This window comes from Arachis hypogaea, chromosome 16 (genome assembly GCF_003086295.3).
Source record: "Arachis hypogaea cultivar Tifrunner chromosome 16, arahy.Tifrunner.gnm2.J5K5, whole genome shotgun sequence".
NCBI classification, from domain to species: domain Eukaryota; kingdom Viridiplantae; phylum Streptophyta; class Magnoliopsida; order Fabales; family Fabaceae; genus Arachis; species Arachis hypogaea.
Window position 1 is genome coordinate 137,890,046 of NC_092051.1, and position 21,451 is coordinate 137,911,496.

General features: G+C 37.9%; 1 protein-coding gene and 1 non-coding gene across 2 annotated transcripts; both read left to right on the top strand.

The window, feature by feature from the left end:
- The first annotated feature begins 3,076 nt into the window (after nucleotides 1-3,076).
- LOC112761813 (small nucleolar RNA R71) lies at nucleotides 3,077-3,184 on the top strand. Its single transcript, XR_003182189.1, has one exon. It is a non-coding gene; the product is annotated as a small nucleolar RNA R71 (small nucleolar RNA).
- A 17,092-nt stretch (nucleotides 3,185-20,276) lies between these two features.
- LOC112755219 (uncharacterized) lies at nucleotides 20,277-21,005 on the top strand. Its single transcript, XM_025803167.3, has one exon. It carries the CDS (start codon nucleotides 20,277-20,279, stop codon nucleotides 21,003-21,005), a length of 729 nt encoding a protein of 242 aa, XP_025658952.1.
- The last annotated feature ends 446 nt before the right edge of the window (nucleotides 21,006-21,451 follow it).

The following is a 21,451-nucleotide window of genomic DNA, read 5'->3' on the forward strand; positions in this document are numbered from 1 at the left end:
GGATCCTTACTTCACACTGAGCCAGCGCTGCTCCTACTGCATGGTTGGAAGCATCGCACATGATCTCAAACGGCTGGCTCCAGTCGGGTCCTCTCACAATTGGGGCTTGAGTTAGAGCGGTCTTTAGCTTATCAAATGCTTGTTTACAATCTTCACTGAACTCGAACTCAATGTCCTTCTGCAGTAATCTATAAGGGAAGTGCCACCTTACTAAAGTCCTTAATAAATCTCCTGTAGAAACCTGCATGGCCAAGGAAGAACGGACTTCCCTCACAGAAGAGGGGTAAGGTAAACTAGAAATAACATTCACCTTTCTGGGTCTATAGAAATGCCATTATTAGATACCACATGTCCTAATACAATCCCTTCTTACCATAAAGTGGCATTTTTCGAAGTTCAATACAAGGTTTGTATCAACACATCTATCTAATACTCTAGATAATCCATCTAAGCAAAGGTTAAAAGAATCACCTAAACGCTAAAATCGTCCATAAAAACTTCCATACAGTCCTCAATAAGATCAGAGAAAAGACTCATCATGCACCTTTGGAAAGTAGCTGGTGCATTGCACAAGCCAAAGGGCATTCTCTTATAAGCGTAAGTCCCAAAAGGACATGTAAAAGTAGTCTTTTCTGATCCTCAGGAGCTATATGAATCTGGAAATAACCTGTGTAACCATCTAAAAGCAATAATGTGATTTACCTGACAGGTGATCCAGCATTTGATAATAAATGGAAGTGGGTAGTGATCCTTATGGGTAGCTTGGTTGAGATGCCTGTAATCATGCAGACTCTCCAAGCATTCTGAACTCTAGTTGCTATGAGCTCTCCATGCTCATTCTTCACGTAGTGACTCCGATTTCTTGGGACAACTTGTACTGGACTTACCCATTCACTGTCTGAAATGGGATATATGATACCGCTCCAATAGTCTGGTCACTTCCTTTTTGACAACTTCCAAGATGGTGGGATTCAATCTTCTTTGTGGTTGACGGACAGGTCTCGCTCCATCTTCCAAAAATATTCTGTGCTCGCATACTTGAGGGTTATTCCCACTATGTCTGCCAAACTCCACCCAATTGCCTTCTTATGCTTCCTCAGTACATCAAGTAACTGCTCTTCTTGTTGAGAAGTCAGTTCCCTTGCAATAATAACCGGAAGCTTCTGCTCATCCTCAAGATAAGCATATTTGAGATGTGGAGGAAGAGGTTTCAATTCTAACTTTTGATCATGGGCAGGCTCTGGATTATCTGGGGCTTGAAAATGGCAAGTGTCCTCATGTCAGTTAAGAGGGTCCCCACACTTGGATCCTGTCCAGTGTGCCTCTCTTCAAACTCTTCTTTTTGAACTTCAGCCACACTTCGTCTATGACATCACACTGGAAGATAGAACGATCTTCTGGGGGGTTGTCAATGACTCCATTCAGATTGAAGATCACTATGCGGCCATCTATTTCAAAGGAGTATGTTCCTGAAAAAACATCCAATTTGAATTTTGATGTCTTCAGAATGGTCTTCCAAGTAGCATGATGATGGCTTATCTGAATCATTATGGGCATCTCCAAGATATAAAAATCAGTGGGAAATGTGAGCCCTTTAATGTTCACCAAAACATCTTCAGCACTCCAGCCACTGTAATAATGCTTTTATCTGCTAACACAAAACGAGCTGCCGACCTTTTTAAGGGAGGGATCCTTAAAACACATATATAGACAAAGGCATTATACTGACACATGCTCCTAAATCACACATGCAATCGTAAATTACTACACACCAATAGTACAACTAACTATGCAAGACCTGGATCACTACATTTTTCAGGTAATCCTCCCATTAAAGCGATATAAACTACCTAAAGGAATAGTTTCTAATTCATTAATTTGTCTTTATGGATACATAAGTCTTTTAGAAACTTTGCATATTTAGGTACCTGCTGAATAACATCGAAAAGGGGAACAGTTACCTCAACCTTTTTGAATATTTCTACCATTTTAGGATCAGGTTCCAGCTGCTTCCTGGGCTTCCTTGCAAGTTGTGGTTTAGCTATCTCTTCCTGTGGTTGAGCTATCTCTTCTTCAGCTATGTCCTTATATCCTCTTCCTCTTCAAATCTTCGATTTCCACCACCTCTTCAGCTGAGGGTATTCTGGTGACTTGGTTCCTCCTGATTCCTCTCCTGCAGTGTGTTCCGACCTCAAGGTGATGGCATTAATGCCTCCCTTTGGATTGGGTAATGGTTGAGAGGGGATTCCAGTGGTGCTTGAAGGTTGGTTACTGGAATTTTGTGCTGAACCAAGTGTGTCATAAGAGCTTGCAGAGTAGAGGTGAGACCATTCAGACTGGCGTTAATATGTTCACGATGGTATTTCCATGGCCAGTTGTCTTTGCTCAAAAGCTTGTAATAAATCTTCATTAGAAGATACAAAGAATGAGTAAATTGAGAGGTTTGCTGCTGATTGTTCGGTGGTCCTTGGTTTTGCCTCAGGTGAGGTGCTCGGTACGATTGATTTTGCTGCCTGTTGTTGTTATTATTCCACCTCTATTTCCCTGATTATCTCTGCCTCCCCTTTATTGTTGTCCCTCCAATTCTGGTTTGAATTATCCTGCCATCCATGGTTATTATTTCCACTTTGATTGTACCCTTGGTTGGGGCGGTCATAGAAGTTGTGAGTGGATGCCACCATGTTGTCTTCTTGTTGGAGCTGCGGGCATTCATCAGTGTAATGGCTGTAATCAGCACAAATTCCGTAAATTCTTTATGGAACTAGTTGTTGGTTTTGCTGCGGTTGAGTTTGCTGAGCTTGTTGATTCAACTGCATTTGCTTCAGCAGGTTGGTCATCTCACAGATGCTTTGATTTAGAGCAGCAGTCTCTATGCCGAAGATACTTCTGCAACGGCTTTTGAACGACCTTGCTTCTGTCTGTGGTTCCGAGTAGATTCAGCTAAATCACTGATCAATTGCCAAGCTTCATCAGGGGTCTTGTACTTCTTCATAGACCCATTGCTAGCACTTTCCAATGTGGTCTTATCTTGGGGCCTCATACCTTGTGTAATATAGCTGAGTAGCACGATCTTGTCAATCATGTGGTGGGGGCATACTTCTAGAAGATTATTGAAGCACTCCCAGTATTCAAAGAGAGTCTCATTGTCATCCTGAACAATTGTAGAGATATCCTTCCTCAGTTTATCAGTAACTTCAGATGGAAAGAATTTCTTCAGAAACTCCTTTCTGAGTGTATCCCAGTTGGATACATTTGCTATAGGTTGAGTGTAGTACCACTCTCTTACTTTTCTCTCAAGAGAGAACGGAAAAGCTTTCAGCAGAATTGAAGTTTCATCAGTGCCATCACGCCTGACAGTAGAACAGGCTGCCTGGAAATCTCTCAAGTGCTTGATAGGCTCTTGAGCAGGTAGGCCATGAAACTTGGGCATCAAATTTAACAGTGCGGTCTTTATTTCAAAATCCGTAGCTACCGCTGGATGATGCGCTTGAAACGGTTGCATTGTAAAATCAAGAGCTCCTTCCTCCTGAATGGTAACTCTTCTAGCTGCCATATTTTCTGCACGTAAAACAACCGAATCAGTAGAACGGGGGCTGGTTTCTTCCTCAGATTCACTTTCAGATCCGCCCTCAGAGCGGGCTAACCTACGCTGTTCTCGCCTTATTCGTGAAATTGTTCTTTCAATTTCAGGATCGAATATTAGCAAGCGCGGATCAGGAAGTGAACGCGTCATTTGACAGAAGAAACATGCAGCTCATAGTAGAAAAATTAAATAAAATGCAAATAAATAAATTCTAATTAATAAAATTAGCACTCTATTGCAACTCCCCGGCAACGGCACCAAAAATTTGATGGGAAGCAGAAGCTGGTGAATTAAAAATTTATTAAAATGGTTACGTTGCAAGTATAGTTCTTAACTCACCGAAAATCTGCCTATCAATTTAGAGATATGTCACAGAGAGTTTAAATTAAAATTACTGGGAGTTTTAAGTCACAGGTCGTCTCCCAACGAGTTGCAGAAAAGTGTGTTGTTTTATTAATCAGATGTTCCAAGAAGTTGAGCTGAGTAGATTGGAATTTAAATTGAGGAATTTTAAAGAATATAAATAAAAGCCTTGACTGGGAATTGATTAGTTAGAATCTCTATCATTGATGGAGTGATTTTTAAGATTGATTTATTATTAACGGTTATTCTGTTTGGTTATCCTTTACTAGGTAAGGGAAAGTCAAACAAGTTGGATTACTAGATCTGTTCACGAGTTACAACCCACTTAGTTCAAAGGGATTGACGTTGGTGACAGGATAGCAATTCAACAATTAACCCAATTACAATTTTTCTTTCAATCCTTCCAACTCAAGAGTTCCTTTTCAATCAATTCCCCATCAAGTAATGAAACTACTCACGCATCGTAAATAATAAATCCATAACACATAAAAGGGAATTAAAAGAAGACATGATTATTGGAATTGAAATTGAATTAAAAAGAAATAATCCTTGCATTAATTAATCATAAAAGTATCTGAATGACAAAATTGAACATAACAAAGAACATGGAAGAATAAAACCAAGTTAAGAGAATAAACTAGAATGATGAAGTCTTGATGAGAAAATAACTCTTCTCAATGTTCCAATGCTAAGACCAATTGAAAATTAAAATTCTAAAAACTAGAGAGAAAAACCTAAGAGAGAGTGAAAAACTAGATCTAAAACTACTGAATGAATGTGTGTGTTGTTTCTTCATATTCTCTGACTCTAGTCTGCTGTTCCGGGCCGAAAACTGGGCCGAAATAAGGTCCAAAATCGCCCCCATCGAATTCTGCAGATTATGCAGATCGCGCATGTCACGCGATCGCATCATCCATGCGGACGCGTCGCTTGCGCTTTTTCCTCTCCACGCGTTCGCGTCGTCCACACTACCGTGTCACTTGCGCTTTCCAATCCGCGCGGCCGCGCAAGCCATGCGGCCGCGTCACTGCGATTTGCGATCCTTCGCGCGGTCGCGTGAGCCATGCGACCGCGTCACTTCTCGCTGGTTATCTCCTCAAATTCTTGTGTTCCTTCCATTTTTGCTAGCTTCCTCTCAAATCTCCATCTCATTCATGCCCTATAAAGCCTGAAACACTTGACACACAGATCACGGCATCGAATGGAATAAAGGAGAATTAAAATTAAATAATTAAAATCTCTAGGAAGCAATTTTCAAACATGTACTGAATTTAGGAAGGAAATCTAAATGCATGCTAAATTGATGAATAAGTGGGTAAGGATCATGACAAAACCACACAATTAAACACAATATATACTGTAAAATAGTGGTTTATCAAGCACACCGAAGAAATTGAATTAGAAATAGGGACAGACTACCCGCACCTATTTTCAGGTAACTGAATTCGAATTTTGTGCACAAAATTCCTATTGAGGTGGGGAGAATGTAAGAACCGCAACAAATTAATTGTCTAATTAAGTAATTAATATTGCCCAAATTAGGTTCCGAGAATTTAGAGTGAGAATTTGAGGATTTAAATATGATTTTTAGACTCAGTAAGTTTTTCTGAGTCAGAAAATGTGTGAGAATAATAAAAACAGTAGAAAACCTTAGAAAAATATTTAGAATTAAAAATCGGACACTAATTTTAAAGGTTCGGCCCAAAGTTGAGCCAAACGGGCAAAAAATGCTAACGGATTGGACCGGGCACAAGTTGGGCCCAAGCCCAACATATAAAAAGTCACTTAAGTGACCAAAATACTCACTTTCAGCAAAAAGAGGCAGAAGCAGCGTGAATGAGAAGAAGAGAGGGGAGGGTTTCACAAGCATTATTCACCTCATCATTCATTTGATCATAACTCGAGCTATGGTGCTCCGATTCGCATGCCGTCAGCAGCTATGCAAAGCTCTTTCCAAGCCCGTTAGTTCTATGTAACCTTTGTTGGTAAGATATTGAATTTTCATCTCCTCTCCTCTTCCCTAAAAGTCCAAAAATATGAGTGATGATTTTGAAAGAAGTTTTGTGTTTTGATTGTTTAGGTGGTACTTAAGGTTGAGCTATTGGTGGTTTGTGCCCCAAACACCATCGAAAAAGGTAAGGAAACTCTTTACCTTGTGAAATTGTGATTTTGATGAACCTTAGGTATTGATTTGTGGTAATTAATGTGTATAGCTTGGAAAAAATTGGTTGTTGATGCTTGTTGAAGCTTGTAGGAAATTTTGGGAAGCTTGGAGTGGGCTTGTGGCACTGGAAATCTGACCTTGGAGGTGTTGGAACCTTGGAAATTGAGAAAAAAGTGAATTGGAAGTGTTCCGGGTTGAGCGGGGAATCGGCCAAGGTATGGTTTTGGTTTCCTGTATCTAAAATGTAATGTGGTTGTGAAAACGTAGGCTAGTGACCCTAGGATAGGGCTTTGGAATGTTGATGTGGTTGTTGGATAAATTGGATTGAGTTAAATATATATGAATGATGGTGAAAATGATGGTGAGTGGTTGTATTGGTTGGTAAATCATGTAATGTTGTATGAGATATGGATTAATATGTTGGATTGATGCTAGAGTTGAGACTCTTGTTGATGAATATGATTTGATGAATGAAATTGATTTGTGAATATATATGTATATGTATATGGTGATGGATAAATTGAATATTTCTTTGGAGGTTGAGATATGAAATGTTGATGTTGATGTGACATTTGGTTAAATGAGGAGGAATTGGTGGATTCATGTTTGAATGAGGTTTGGAAATGGTTGATGATTGGAATGGTTGTGTTTTGGGTTGATTTGGTATAGATTGGTAAGTGTATGTTTTAAAAATGGGGAGTTTATGAGTTTTGGTAAAAATGAAATTTTGATGAACTTCAACGGATCATATCTTGAGTTATTCAGTTATTGTTTTCGGAATTTGTTGAGGAGGATGGTGGAATGGCTTCGTATCTGGAATGAGCCAAAGGGCTGTGTATATGATATGATCCGAATGACTGTGTGTGATATAGGCTGAATGGTTGTATGTGATGATGGTTTATGGCTGAGTATGAGTTGTGATCTTAAGCCGGATGGCTATGATAAATGGTAATTTATGGCTGGAAATGAAAATGTGAACGTGAATGATTATTGTATCTTGAGTTCTCTTTCTCGAAATTGCGACCCCAGAGAGATGGTGGAAGGTGAGGATGCCCTTCCTTGTTCCTCCTGGTATTGTAAAATCGCCTCCAGCGAGATGGTGAGAGGTTCGGATCCCCTCCTCGGTTCCTCCTGGGCATATCAGAACGTACCTCCTGGGTAGATGCAAGGGTTGTCGTTTTGCCCCCACTTGCTCCAGGTTGGTTAGTATAGAGGCTCCCCGGGTGGACGCAAGAGTTGTGGTTCGTTCCACTTGCCTCGGGTTGTGATGAGTGATGATATGATCATAAGGAATGATTATGGAAGGTGTATGGATGGATGTGAAATGATTATCTGAGACACGAGTTTTTCTGGATGAAAGCAATGACTTGCCACTACGTGCTCCAGGTGGAGACTCGATACTCTGCTGACCCTATGTCGTAAGTGTGGCCGGACACTGTTAAAGGTTCGGATGAGCTCGCCCCCGTGATAAACACCAAGAGTGGGTGTTGTATAATTATGATTATGATTATGAATATGTTATGATTGAGAATTACTCGAGTTGGGGATGCACGACAGAGGGACAGTCCAATGGTTAGCTACCAGGACTTGTCGGGTTGGCTTTATAACCGACATATGAGACTCATCAGCCACTAGGACAGGCATACATCACAAGCATTATATGTGATTTGTCTGGATTGCCTAATTGATTGCATCATTATTTGCTAATTGCCTAATTGACTTATCTTCTTCCTACTTGTGCATCTCTTTGTTTAATATACTTGTGTTTGCATTTGAATTACTGTTGGCGGTTGGGAGGTCTGCAGGACTTGGAAATGGGAGTTTTAGATAGCTCTGAAGACCCTTAGCTAGTTTCCTATTTTAATTTCATAGTTTAGTTTTGTTTTAAGCTTTAATTATCTGTTGGAAGTTCTAGGATTGCCTTCGGCTTTTTCAGGACATTACATGTTAGATATTTGGACACTGTTACCATGCTGAGAACCTCCGGTTCTCACCCATGCGGATTTTTCGGTTCTCAGATGCAGGTCAGATGACACCTCGTTGAAGCGTGCTGGAAGCTTCTGATGTTGCGAAGATCTTTACCTTTTGGGTTTATTTTAGTTATTTGTATTTATTTAGATGCTTATTATCTCCACTTATTATGTATTTCCTCTTAGAGATAATTTTGGAGATTCATGTTTTGTCACTCTATATTTTGGGTTTTCTTTTGGGTTTTCCTATATATTTCGCTCGGGCCAGTTTACCTTCGCGAGCCGAGTTTTGAGTCTTGTTATATGTATTTTGGAACTCTTGGTATATTAACTCCTTAGCTTGTTCTCTCATGCGCTGTCTGCTTTATCGCTTCGTGAGCGTTATGCTTTTTTCGATTTAACGATTTTTGCTTTATCTCTTTTTTCAAAGGCTCCTAGTTATAATCTTTTTACACTACTATACATACTAAATTTTTATACCTAGAGGTCGTAGCACCTCGCCTCCTCTGTTTTACATCCTAGGTGTAAAGCTCTGTGTAGTAGGGTGTTACATTATGGTATCAGAGCAGTTCGTTCCTGTAGAGCCTGAGGGACAGATTGACTATGCTTCTGAGCATACTCTGAGTCATATTTATGTGCTATTTAGGATATTTGCCTGATATACATAGCATAAAGTTCATGAGCATGCGTTTGAAACTTTAAAGCACTAGACTTGTGATATTGAGACTGATCACCTTGATATCACTTATTTGGTGTGAACGGGAACCAAATGGCGCTTTGTGGACGCGGTCAGGGGCGTAATCGGGGGTCGAGGACGGTGAGGTAATGACGTGACCGTACCAGTAGGTACCTTGACTGATCTCATAACCACGATGGCGAGTGCTGTTGCTGCCATTGGCGCTGTGGCTGCTGCGACTAGCTAAGCAAGGGGTAGGACAGAACAACAAGTTAGAGTTGGCAACGAAAGTGGTGATGAAAATGAAGATAGAAATGATGTCCCGAGTATAGTGGCACCAATGGAGATAGTGAGTTATCCGGAGTTAACTAACACGGGTCAAATAGCGGGAAAAAGCTCAAGAAGAATCGAGCTGGCTAGGAGTGACCGCCGAAAACCTTTCACCAAGAAAGAGGGAAAGAAATGAAGATTACACCTAGGGGCCAAAGTTTTAAGAGGGGCCGTTATGCCACTTCACGTTCTCAACGCTGGAATATTGACCGAAGGAACGACAACCGTCAGGGTCCGAATTCAGAAGGATAGATTAGTACTCAACCGGAAGACTTAAAGTGTTGGAGATGCAAGAAATACCATCCAAACAGACCATGCAAGGCCGGACTAGGTGTATGTTACAAGTGCGGTTGCCCTGGGCATATGTCCTGGAATTGTCCACATAGGGAACGCCGGGAGGTAGCCGAATCTGATCCTCAAACCCAAGGTAATTGCAAATTAGCAGTTGAATCTTTAACTACCTTGCATACCATTGATATGTAACATTCATTCGTGATGCATGACAGGTTTTGATAATCATGAAGTCCAAGTCGACGATTAGTCGAAGACTATTAGTGGTTGAAACGAAGCGATATTTAGTTAGTTTAGAGGAGTGGTTAGGCTCTAGAAGGTCAAGAATCAGAGTAACGCAGCGGAAGCAGGTTGAATTGTATATAAGGGATCGAAAGTATTGAGGACTGTGCAGAGTTATTGCTCGAAACCCAATGACAGTGAACTACGGGGAAGAGGAAATAGAACGAATTTAACCTTTAGTTGCTAATCGTTTGAAAGGCGAGTGAAGATGAGACCAAATTGCTATTACGAGAGAGTTTCTGAGACAATCCTGAAAGTATACCAGAACCCCATCTTGGAGAGAAAGTGAGTTTACGATAGACTTAGTGTCGGAAGCCGGATCAGTTTTGATCGTGCCATAACTGAAGACATCATTATAATCGGTAGAACCTAGGATCGAGATTAAAGGAGTATTAGAAGAGGAAACTGTCCGACTAAGTGTTTTCCTGTGAAGGGCACCGGTTATGCCAGTGAAGAAGGAAAATAACAACAGAAAGACTTATACGAGAGGGATTGCGTCAACGCTTCTTCACAACCCGACTTAGCCTTTCTTTTGAGACTTACAATTGAAAATTCAACTTGGAATTTCTTCTTGAATCTTCAACGAATTATCAGGCGGAAGACTTTCGATAATCAACTTATCACAATTCACTATAACAACCAATCGCAATATCAACTTTGTCAAATCGTTCATGTACCATGGTGACAACCCAACTTAGCAGTCCAAATGCTCCCATAGTCATTGCTCAAGCTTATTTCAGTACCATAGTTGACTATTCGGTATCACTCTCATTCCTAATCATTGGTTACACAAAACATCTGTGGATTATTGCAAATATTTCACAAGCTTCTTGGCATTCTTAATGAATTGATCCTCCTTCCAATGCTACCTTTTACTTGTATGAGTCTTGTTTTTCCAAAATGAGCCTGAACTTATCTTGGTATAATCATCTAAATCCTTGAATCTTAGGGGCGTGTTACGAGTGGAGTTGTTTTCTTTTAGCAAACTTGCGTCCTCTTTGACATTAGCTGAGACTTACTTAATTTGATATGCCTTGTTCTTCCTATCACGGTTTTAATTTGAACCATTTTCTTGAGATGCACCTTGAATTCTCCTCATTGTGCATTTCGTTATTCACCTGCCACTTTTGTTTAATTACTATGCAAGACATCTTTCTGACTTCTCGCAAACACCATTGGTATCGATCGTTCATCTTTCGAGCTTAATATCTGTTTGAGAATCAATTCGAATCTAAATTAGTATCACGTATAACTTCTAGTTGTAGCCGTCGAGATATTGGTCCCTTAGAGCGAGACTCCTAAATACGGGAGATGAAGCGTGTATGTGTGCGATATCAAGAGGAATTTTGGAGCCTTAATTCTTGCCTACAGTATTGCCTGAAGTTATATTGACACGCTAGGGTACACCGTGTGGGTGGATGCTTAAAGGCGAAGCAAAATTTTGAATCTTGAGAGGAAGATTAATCTCGGTACCAGTACTCACGACACTTGAACCTAATAAATCATTTGAAACTGCTGCAGTGCAATATCGAAGGGGTTTGAATGCACGAGGAGTGCAGTAAGAGAATAAAGAGCTACTGAGAATGTTGAAACGAGTTGAACAAGGGAATCAAGCGTCTTAGGTTCTGAACTAATAGCCAAAAACGATGAGGAGAGAGTAAGCGATAATCGAGTTAAGGCTCTAACTGCGCATGCCAGCATAAAAGTTATGCAGACTAACGGAGTGAGCCTAAAGAGAGTTTAAAAGAGGAAGTTGTGTATAATTGGAGACTACTTCGGCGACCAGTAAGAGAAGAGCGATTGACCTAAAAGAGATTATTGTGGGGACGATGGGCCGTCTGAAGTGCCAGAACAATTTGAACCAGTTCAATTAAAAAAGGATATGAAGTTTCAAGTAACCCCCAATCAGAATTGACGATGTAAACGTAAGGAACTCTTAGGAAGAGAAGTCTTATTAGAGAGGTGACTTGGAAATCAAGTCAGAATGGGGAAGCACACCGAAGAACTTGAATTAGAAATAGGGACGGACTACCTGCACCTATTTTCAGGTAACTGAATTCGAATTTTGTGGACAAAATTCCTATTGAGGTGGGGAGAATGTAAGAACCGCAACAAATTAATTGTCTAATTAAGTAATTAATATTTCCCAAATTAGGTTCCGAGAATTTAGGGTGACAATTTGAGGATTTAAATATGATTTTTAGACTAAGTAGGTTTTTCGGAGTCAGAAAATGTGTTTTCTACAAAAAAAATCGTGATAAACCACAAACCGGCAGCCAAACCAGTCAAACCGTTTCAAGTCTGCCCGGTACTGTGTGAGAATAATAAAAATAGTAGAAAACCTTAGAAAAATATTTAGAATTAAAAACCGGACACTAATTTTAAAGGTTCGGCCCAAAGTTGGGCCAAACGGGCAAAAAATGCTAACGGGTTGGACTGGGCCCAAGTTGGGCCCAAGCCCAACATATAAAAGGTCACTTAAGTGACCAAAATACTCACTTTCAGCACAAAGAGGCTGAAGCAACGTGAATGAGAATAAGAGAGGAGAGGGTTTCACAAGCACTATTCACCTCATCATTTATTTGATCATAACTCGAGTTATGGTGCTCCGATTCGCGTGCCGTCAGTGGCTATGCAAAGCTCTTGCCAAGCCCGTTAGTTCTATTTAACCTTTGTTGGTAAGAATTTGAATTTTCATCTCCTTTCCTCTTCCCTAAAAGTCCGAAAATATGAGTGATGATTTTGAAGGAATTTTTGTGTTTTGATTGTTTAGGTGGTACTTAAGGTTGGGCTATTGGTGGTTTGTGCCCCAAACACCATCGAAAAAGGTAAGGAAACTCTTTACCTTGTGAAATTGTGATTTTGATGAACCTTAGGTATTGATTTGTGGTAATTAATGTGTATAGCTTGGGAAAATTTGGTTGTTGATGCTTGTTGAAGCTTGTTGGAAATTTTGGGAAGCTTGGAGTGGGCTTGTGGCGCTGGAAATCTGACCTTGGAGGTGTTGGAGCCTTGGAAATTGAGGAAAAAGTGAATTGGAAGTGTTCCGAGTTGAGCGGGGAATCGGCCAAGGTATGGTTTCGGTTTCCTGTATCTAAAATGTAATGTGGTTGTGAAAACGTAGACTAGTGACCCTAGGATAGGGCTTTGGAATGTTGATGTGGTTGTTGGATAAATTGGATTGAGTTAAATATATATATGAATGATGGTGAAAATGATGGTGAGTGGTTGTATTGGTTGGTAAATCATGTAATGTTGTATGAGATAGATTAATATGTCGGATTGATGCTAGAGTTGAGACTCTTGTTGATGAATATGATTTGATGAATGAAATTGATTTGCGAATATATATGTATATGTATATGGTGATGGATAAATTGAATATTTGTTTGGAAGTTGAGATATGAAATGTTGATGTTGATGTGATATTTAGTTAAATGAGGAGGAATTGGTGGATTGATGTTTGAATGAGGTTTGGAAATGGTTGATGATTGGAATGGTTGTGTTTTGGGTTGATTTGGTATAGATTGGTAAGTGTATGTTTTAAAAATGGGGAGTTTATGAGTTTTGGTAAAAATGAAATTTTGATGAACTTCAACAGATCATATCTTGAGTTATTCAGTTATTGTTTTCGGAATTTGATGATTTTTATATCAAAAGAAAGATTATTTCATAAGCTTTAAAATGGTTTAAATTTGGTGAAAATTTGAATTTTGTCGAAGGAGATATGATCGTTGGAACTTTGGGCCAAAAATTTGAATTCTGCAACTTCTGCAGAATTTGTGATTTCTGGTTTGTGTGCGCACGCACAGCCCTGTGCGCATGCACACGCCGCGGAATTTTAAGCCTGTGCGCACGCACAGCCTTGTGCGTAGGCACAGGCGGGTATGGGCCTGCTGCTGGGAGCGCTAGCACACTCTGTGCACGCGCATGGCCAAGGAAGGTTTTCGAGCTGTGCATACGCACAGACCTGTTCGCACGCACACGTTGGGAATGGCATGCTGTTGGTGGCTCTAGCACACCTTGTGCGTGCACTCAACCCAGGAGATTTGGCTTCCTGTGCATACGCACACATTTAAAAATGCTTCTGGGCGTGCGCACGCACACCCCTGTGCGTACGCACGCGACCCAGTCCTTTCCTAAAGTTTTGTTTTCAAGTATTTCGCATTCCCAGCAAGCTTGTAGCCTTCCGAGATGTTGTTTCACACTTATAAATCCCCAATTTCTTCCCCTAAATCTTAAATGGATATAGAATGCCTAGTGAATGAGAGTGAGCTAGGGAAGAGAGTAACTTATGGATGAAGAAAGGGGATATAGTGAGAAGTTATGATTGATGATGAGGTTATGAGTTGTTGAGGAGGATGGTGGAATGGCTTCGTATATGGAATGAGCCGAAGGGCTGTGTATATAATATTATCCGAATGACTGTGTGTGATATAGGCCGAATGGCTGTATATGATGATGGTTTATGGCTGAGTATGAATTGTGATCTTAAGCCGGATGGCTATGATAAATGGTAATTTATGGCTGGAAATGAAAATGTGAATGTGAATGATTATTGTATCTTGAGTTCTCTTTCTCGAAATTGCGACCCCAGAGAGATGATGGAAGGTGAGGATCCCCTTCCTTGTTCCTCTTGGTATTGTAAAATCGCCCCCAGCGAGATGGTGAGAGGTTCGGATCCCCTCCTCGGTTCCTCCTGGGCATATCAGAACGTACCTCCTGGGTAGATGCAAGGGTTGTGGTTTCGCCCCCACTTGCTCCAGGTTGGTTAGTATAGAGGCTCCCCGGGTGGACGCAAGAGTTGTGGTTCGTTCCACTTGCCTCGGGTTGTGATGAGTGATGATATGATCATAAGGAATGATTATGGAAGGTGTATGGATGGATGTGAAATGATTATCTGAGACACGAGTTTCCCTGGGTGAAAGCAGTGACTTGCCACCACGTGCTCCAGGTGGAGACTCGATACTCTGCTGAACCTATGTCGTAAGTGTGGCCGGACACTGTGAAAGGTTTGGATGAGCTCGCCCCCATGATAAACACCAAGAGTGGGTGTTGTATAATTATGATTATGATTATGATTATGAATATGTTATGATTGAGAATTACTCAAGTTGGGGATGCACGACAGAGGGACAGTCCAATGGTTAGCTACCAGGACTTGTCGGGTTGGCTTTATAACTGACATATGAGACTCATCAGCCACTAGGACAGGCATACATCATAAGCATTATATGTGATTTGTCTGGATTGCCTAATTGACTGCATCATTATTTGCTAATTGCCTAATTGACTTATCTGCTTCCTACTTGTGCATCTCTTTGTTTAATATATTTGTGTTTGCATTTCAATTACTGTTGGCGGTTGGGAGGTCTGCAGGACTTGAAAAGGGGAGTTTTAGATAGCTCTGAAGACCCTTAACTAGTTGCCTATTTTAATTTCATAGTTTAGTTATGTTTTAAACTTTAATTATCTGTTGGAAGTTCTAGGATTGCCTTCGGCTTTCTCAGGATATTACATATTAGATATTTGGGTACTGTTACCATGCTGAGAACCTCCGGTTCTTCCTTTCTTTTGCTATTCTATTTTCTGAAATTTATGAGAGAACAAAATTGTCTCTTAAATTTTTCGCATTCTAACAGAAATCAAGTTTAAAGTTTAGTTTTAAAAACTTAATCTATTAAAGTAAAAAAAGACAATAATTTCAACCCCTTCCCTAAACTTTTTGTAACCTTCAACACATATTAATCAAACACTTTAAAAAATCTAATAACTACATTCACAACTACAAAACAAAGAATATATATAAGTATGTATGTACGTATGTATATCTCTTCTTTTTCTTTTCTATTATAGTTGATGTAGTTAGATGGAGTCTTCAAGCACCATACTACTTCCGTCATCAATTATTGTCACTTTGAAAATGTTTAAAATATTTAAAACTCAATGCATATTTAGATATAAATTATGTTAAAATATATTTAATTATAAATTACATTTTAACAATTATTATCACAGTCTTGAACGTATAAAATATTATTGTTCAATGCTTATTGACCATTCGTTGAGGTCTCCTCTTGCTTCCTGGCCAAGTTGATATCTCGTTGCATTATTCAGTTATTTTTAATGATGTCTTCGGAAACAAGGTTTTGATTTCGGGTTTATTTAATCTAAGTCTAATCTTCATACCTCTCTCTCTGACCTCACTATGAGCATAGCGTCATGCCTGGCGCCATGGTATGTGTATTCTTAGAAAGTCTCAATGTTTGGTTAAAGAGCATAATTGATATTCTAGAAATAGAGGACATGAATAAAGATTGAACCTCGAAAGACTTTTCAATTCAAAGTTGTCTTATAGGTGAAGTATATATTTTTTTTCTTAATAGTATTGGCAATGAAAGTTCCTTAGCTTCCATAGTTCCATGTATATGTGATTCTTGTACGGTTGTCCGAGAGGCTTTAGCCAAACAGTACTATAATATTCAATTGAACAAAAATGTTCAAATCATTGCCATTCTCAACATTTTGGCTTGGATTACTAGGTCCTAACCTCAATGTTTTGTGTAAACATATCCTAGGCAATCAAAATAGATTTTATATTATGAAATTGAAATAAATATTAATTAAAATCTATTTTAAAAATATCAAAACTTACGTATAAACCTTTTCCAAACGCTCATCTACGCACAAAGTCCTTATCTCCTTTTTGGTGTGGAGATATCTAATGACTTCTAGACATTTGACTCACGTTCTAAGTCTTTGGTCTACACATAATTGACAACAAAACATGTTGCATAATCAATTTGTAATATAACATACAGTTTCAAAAATATCAATATAAGTTAATGAGTAAACAATCAAAAGCGTCCTTAATTTTTAAAAATGCTTATGAGAATAATTTTAAATTTTGTATTTAACAAATTATTTATGCATATGATCTAAAATTGTGTATGAATATTTAGATAATTATTTATAAAGTATATAAAAAAAATTGGACTAAAATTCGATTCCTAATTTGTTTTTATTTTATTAAAAGTGTTTTTGTCCATTGATAAAAAAATTCACTTGATATAAAATTATGAAATTTTTAAAAATAAAAATATTTTATTTTTTAATCATATTTATAAAAAAAATCATATCAAAATTTAATTTTTAAAAATATATATTTAATACATTAAAAATAAAAGATATTTTTGTTGGTATATTCAAAAATTAAAAACGATTTTAATAGTTATTTTAACTAAGAGAATATTATACCGACCAAATTTTGATGGGCACAATAGTTGCCGAGTCCCCAAATGCAATGAGTCACCCTTGGCACACCCATGGTCGTGTTGTTTGTATCATGGGGGTGTTTGTTTTATACAAATTTGGTACAATGTTTTATACAAATTTGGTAACTTGTGTATTTACGATGGAGGAGAGAGAAAAAAAATACATTTTTCAAACTTGATTAACATACTCACTTTTTGAGACAAAAAAAAATATCTATTGATTTGAATATTATATTTCTAAGATCTTTAATCAAATTGAATTTATCTAGTAGTTAGTTTGTTAATTTATTTAAGTAAGTACTGAGAGTTTAAATTTCGCTTTATGCATACAATAATTTATTGATCAACAAACCCTTAAATAAAGACTAAATTTACGACAAATTAATTCTTGACTTATCGAATTATGAGATATCATGAGAAATAAAAAAATATTTAATCTTTTAATGATATATCACTTATCACTTATGTATACTATATTTAAACCAAAATTTTGCATCTTTTGAAATGGGATAATAACTCAAAAATACGTTTTAGGTGTTCTTGTAATTAGGGATGGCAATACCACTCGAATCCGCAAGTATCCACCCCGTTCCTACCCGTTCGGGGCGGGTAAATTATCCGCTCTGCATCGGGCGAGTTTTTAGTGGGGCATACTCTTGGGAGGGGTGGAGCGGGATCGGTTTAGGTAATACCCGCCCCTACCCACCCCACTATATATATAATATATATAATTTTAATATATATTATGTATAATATATGTAAAATAATTAGTAAATGATTAATAATATTGTATCATATTTAAATTTTTACTTTAATTTATGTTATGTATGTGATGATGGTTATATAAATTTTAAAATTTAATTTTATTTATTGAATTTTAATAATTATAAGGACGGGACAGGTATCCACAGGAGCGGGTTAGAGTTCAACGTTTTACTATCCGCAGGTAAAAACGGAATAGATTCTATGCGAATTGTTGTACGACAGAACGGGATCAGGTAGAGGAAAAACCCGCTTCTATCCGCTCCGTTGTCACCCCCTACTTGTAATCAATTTATCCTTCTTAGATATTATATACTTATATATTTAACTAAAAATTAAACTAACTATTCAATGAATGACTTATTGTTTAAAATGGCGATTCAATAATCCAATAATTTGGTTAAAAACAAGGCTAATTTTTTTTTAATATCGGTCAAAAATGTATATTACACTAGATTATTTAATTTCATGTAAATTTTATTCTACTATAAAAAAATTTAATTTTTAAAATACACAAAACGGTACTAATATTTTATCTATTTTTTTAATTAATTTAAAAAGGAAAATCATTGTTCTTTTCATTAAAAAATATTTTTTTTTTAATTTTGACAATGCTAAACGGCATTGTCATTTTATTTTTTATTTTTTTTAAATTATTAAAAGTAAAAAATAACGTTGCAGTTTTTCTTTTTATTTTTTAAAAATTATAAAAATATAGTTATTCTAATGAATTTAGAAAATCAAAGTTGCTCGCCAACACAACTTGGTACAACTAAGGATGACAAAATTTTTCGAAATGCGGGGATTCCTGTGGAGACTGCCCCGAATGAGGATTCAACTGTGGGAATTTTTTCTGTGGGGATGGGAATGGAGGACAAAATTCCCCCGAAGCAGGTGCGGGGACCCGAGTGGGGATCCCCGCCCTGTCCCCGCTATTCCCCGAAATTTATGAATTCCTTGAATTATCCTTAATAGTTTATTTCTCATATATGTTTTTTAGATATTTCTCACACACACATATATATAGAAACCAAAAACTCCTAATCTTTATTTGCATAACCCTTCTTCAATTCAGAGATTTCTAAAGCAGTCCATACTTCATCCAACCTCTCTGCAGCCACCCCCTCGTCACCCTTTTCACCACATTGTCACACCTCACTGTGTCATCACCCTTACCGCGTCGTAATTTCTTTTTGCGGCGTTTCCTTTTTGTAACTCTACCGTCGTGTCCATTCTCCTCTCTGTTGTCGCGTCTCCCACCTCGTCTACTACTTTGTCCTTTGGCTCGTCGTTGCATCTCCATTGCGTTATTTCGAAAGAAGTCACCATCGTGTCATTTAGACTTTTTGTATAAAATCTTGCAGTTTTTGTATAAGATAGATACTTTTTTTTTTTACCAAAGATAGGAGACTCGAACCTGCAACCTCTTAATTGAGTATGGGGAGACTATGCCATTTGAGTTATAACTCATTGACATATAAGATAGATACTTGCAGCTCTATTCATATGGAAATTAATAATTAGTTAGAACTATTATGTACATGGAGAATGGGATCCCTGCAAAAAATGGGACCCCGTGAAAAATGGGGATGGGGAGTAATATTCTCCCACGACATGGAATAAGACGGGAATGCAGAGCAAATCTAAGAGCGAAAATAAGGAGCAGGGAGGCATCCTCCGCCCTTGCCCTGCGCCATTGACATCCCTAAATACAACACACATAATAGACTATTTATAGGATAACACTCCTCTTAGTCCAATATTAAAATACAATATTTTAAATAACAGAACTAATCACAAACATCATATAAAGGGGAAAAAAAGGCCACTACGTAGCTACATACGTAAGCAAGAAGAAGTGCCAAACGTGGGAAAGAAGAAAAAAAATGAAAGATAAACAAATCACAAAATAAGATGAAAATTTATTGCGTAGTTAATTATTAATATATTTTTTATTTAATTTTAAGTAAAAATAATTTAAAAATTATTAATATTTTCTAATTTTACATAATAAATTTAGTTTATCTATTTAAAAAGATAATAAAAAATAAAAAAAATCAATAATTACTCTTAAAAAATAATAAAACTTTCAGTAAAATTTTTTTTATCAATTTTAATTAATTCTTAATAAATAAATCCACGCTTAATATGGTATGTAAAGGTATTCTGTTAATAATTAATATAAAAAAAATATTAACAAAAAAATAAACAATTTTACAAAAATAAAAATCAAAGAACAAAAATATTTTTTTATTAAGAACTCATTATTTTTTAAAATAATTGTCAAAACTGTTTAAATTTTTTTTTCCACAAAATATCATTTTTGTAAATTCATAATGCAGGAAAGAGAGTGGAAGTGTAAGTAATGCGTTACGAACAAACTTTAGACGTACAGCGTGCGTTATTCCGTTCTCAATTTATCATTCCTCTAGCTCCTTCCTATAAATACGCAGAAGTCCAGTAGTCCACACACATTCTTGGCGCTTATCATTCCCAAACCCACCAAAGAAGCAAAAATACAATTACTACAGTACTACTTCACGAAGCAACTGTGAAATTGAAGGAAAAATAAAACGGTAAAATGCAGAAGCAGAAGGAAGAACAACACTCGGACTCGTTTGTGTCTCCAAGCTTCAGCAGCTACTCCACCGATCAACTCGCAAGTATCGCTGAAAAAGTTGGACGAGTCCACTACCTTACTCAAAACGATGACTCCGATTTCGAGTTCGCCGCGTTTCGAAAAGCTGACCACAATAACGACCATGACTTTTCTTTCAACGACACCGTTTTTCCGCTTTTCAACCGCGACGTTTTAAAGGAGCACCGGAGTACCGAGGCGGAGCTTCGGTTACCGATAAGGAGGATATTGATTGCCGCTGGCGAGGGTCTCCGGAGTGAGAGCCACCAACCGCCGTCGCTATCGTCAGAATATTCATCGTCGTCATCATCGGATGATGATTTGGAGGGAATTCCGCCGGGGACGTACTGTGTTTGGACTCCGAATTCGCCGCAAGCTTCCCCGAGCAGGTGCAAGAAGAGCAATTCAACAGGATCATCGCCGTCTTCGAAGCGGTGGAAGCTTCTGAATTTTCTCCGGCGTAGCAAAAGCGATGGAAAGGAGCCTTTGGTGTTCCTGGCTGCGCCGGCGAAGAAGGATAAGGCGACCGTGGCGGCGCAGGAGGATTTGTACATGAAAAGATTGGATAAGAGAAGGTCGTATTTGCCGTATAAGGAAGAGTTGATTGCCATCCGTACAAGCCGCTTGGGGAAGGCGTTCCTCCCTTCCGTCCAATTTCGTGTTGGTCGATGATTCTTCATTTCTTTGACTTTCGGAAATGGGTCTCACTTCAGTGGATCGGTTCAATACACCTAATTAGGATACAATAGCTTCAAATTATTTGATTCAAGTTAGACCATCTGTAGTGTGATTCTTTTAATTTTTCCTTAATTTTCAACTTTATTTTTTCTTATTTTTACTATAAAAAATTAAAAACAGTTAATTTTGTTTCTTTTACCATGCCTGTGAAATGAATATTAATTTGATGTCATTTGTCTTCTTTGTGAATTTAGTAATCAATCATCATCATCATTGTACATTAAAATTCGGGTGTTTAAAATGCATCTTAGTCAAGCAAAAAAGTAAACACTGAAAAAAAAAGAAAAAAGAAAATCTAAAACTGAATCAACTAAATTTGGTTTTCATTTCAAGAAAACAGCAAAAAAAGTCAAAGAGTAAGCAATAAAATTTATATCCAA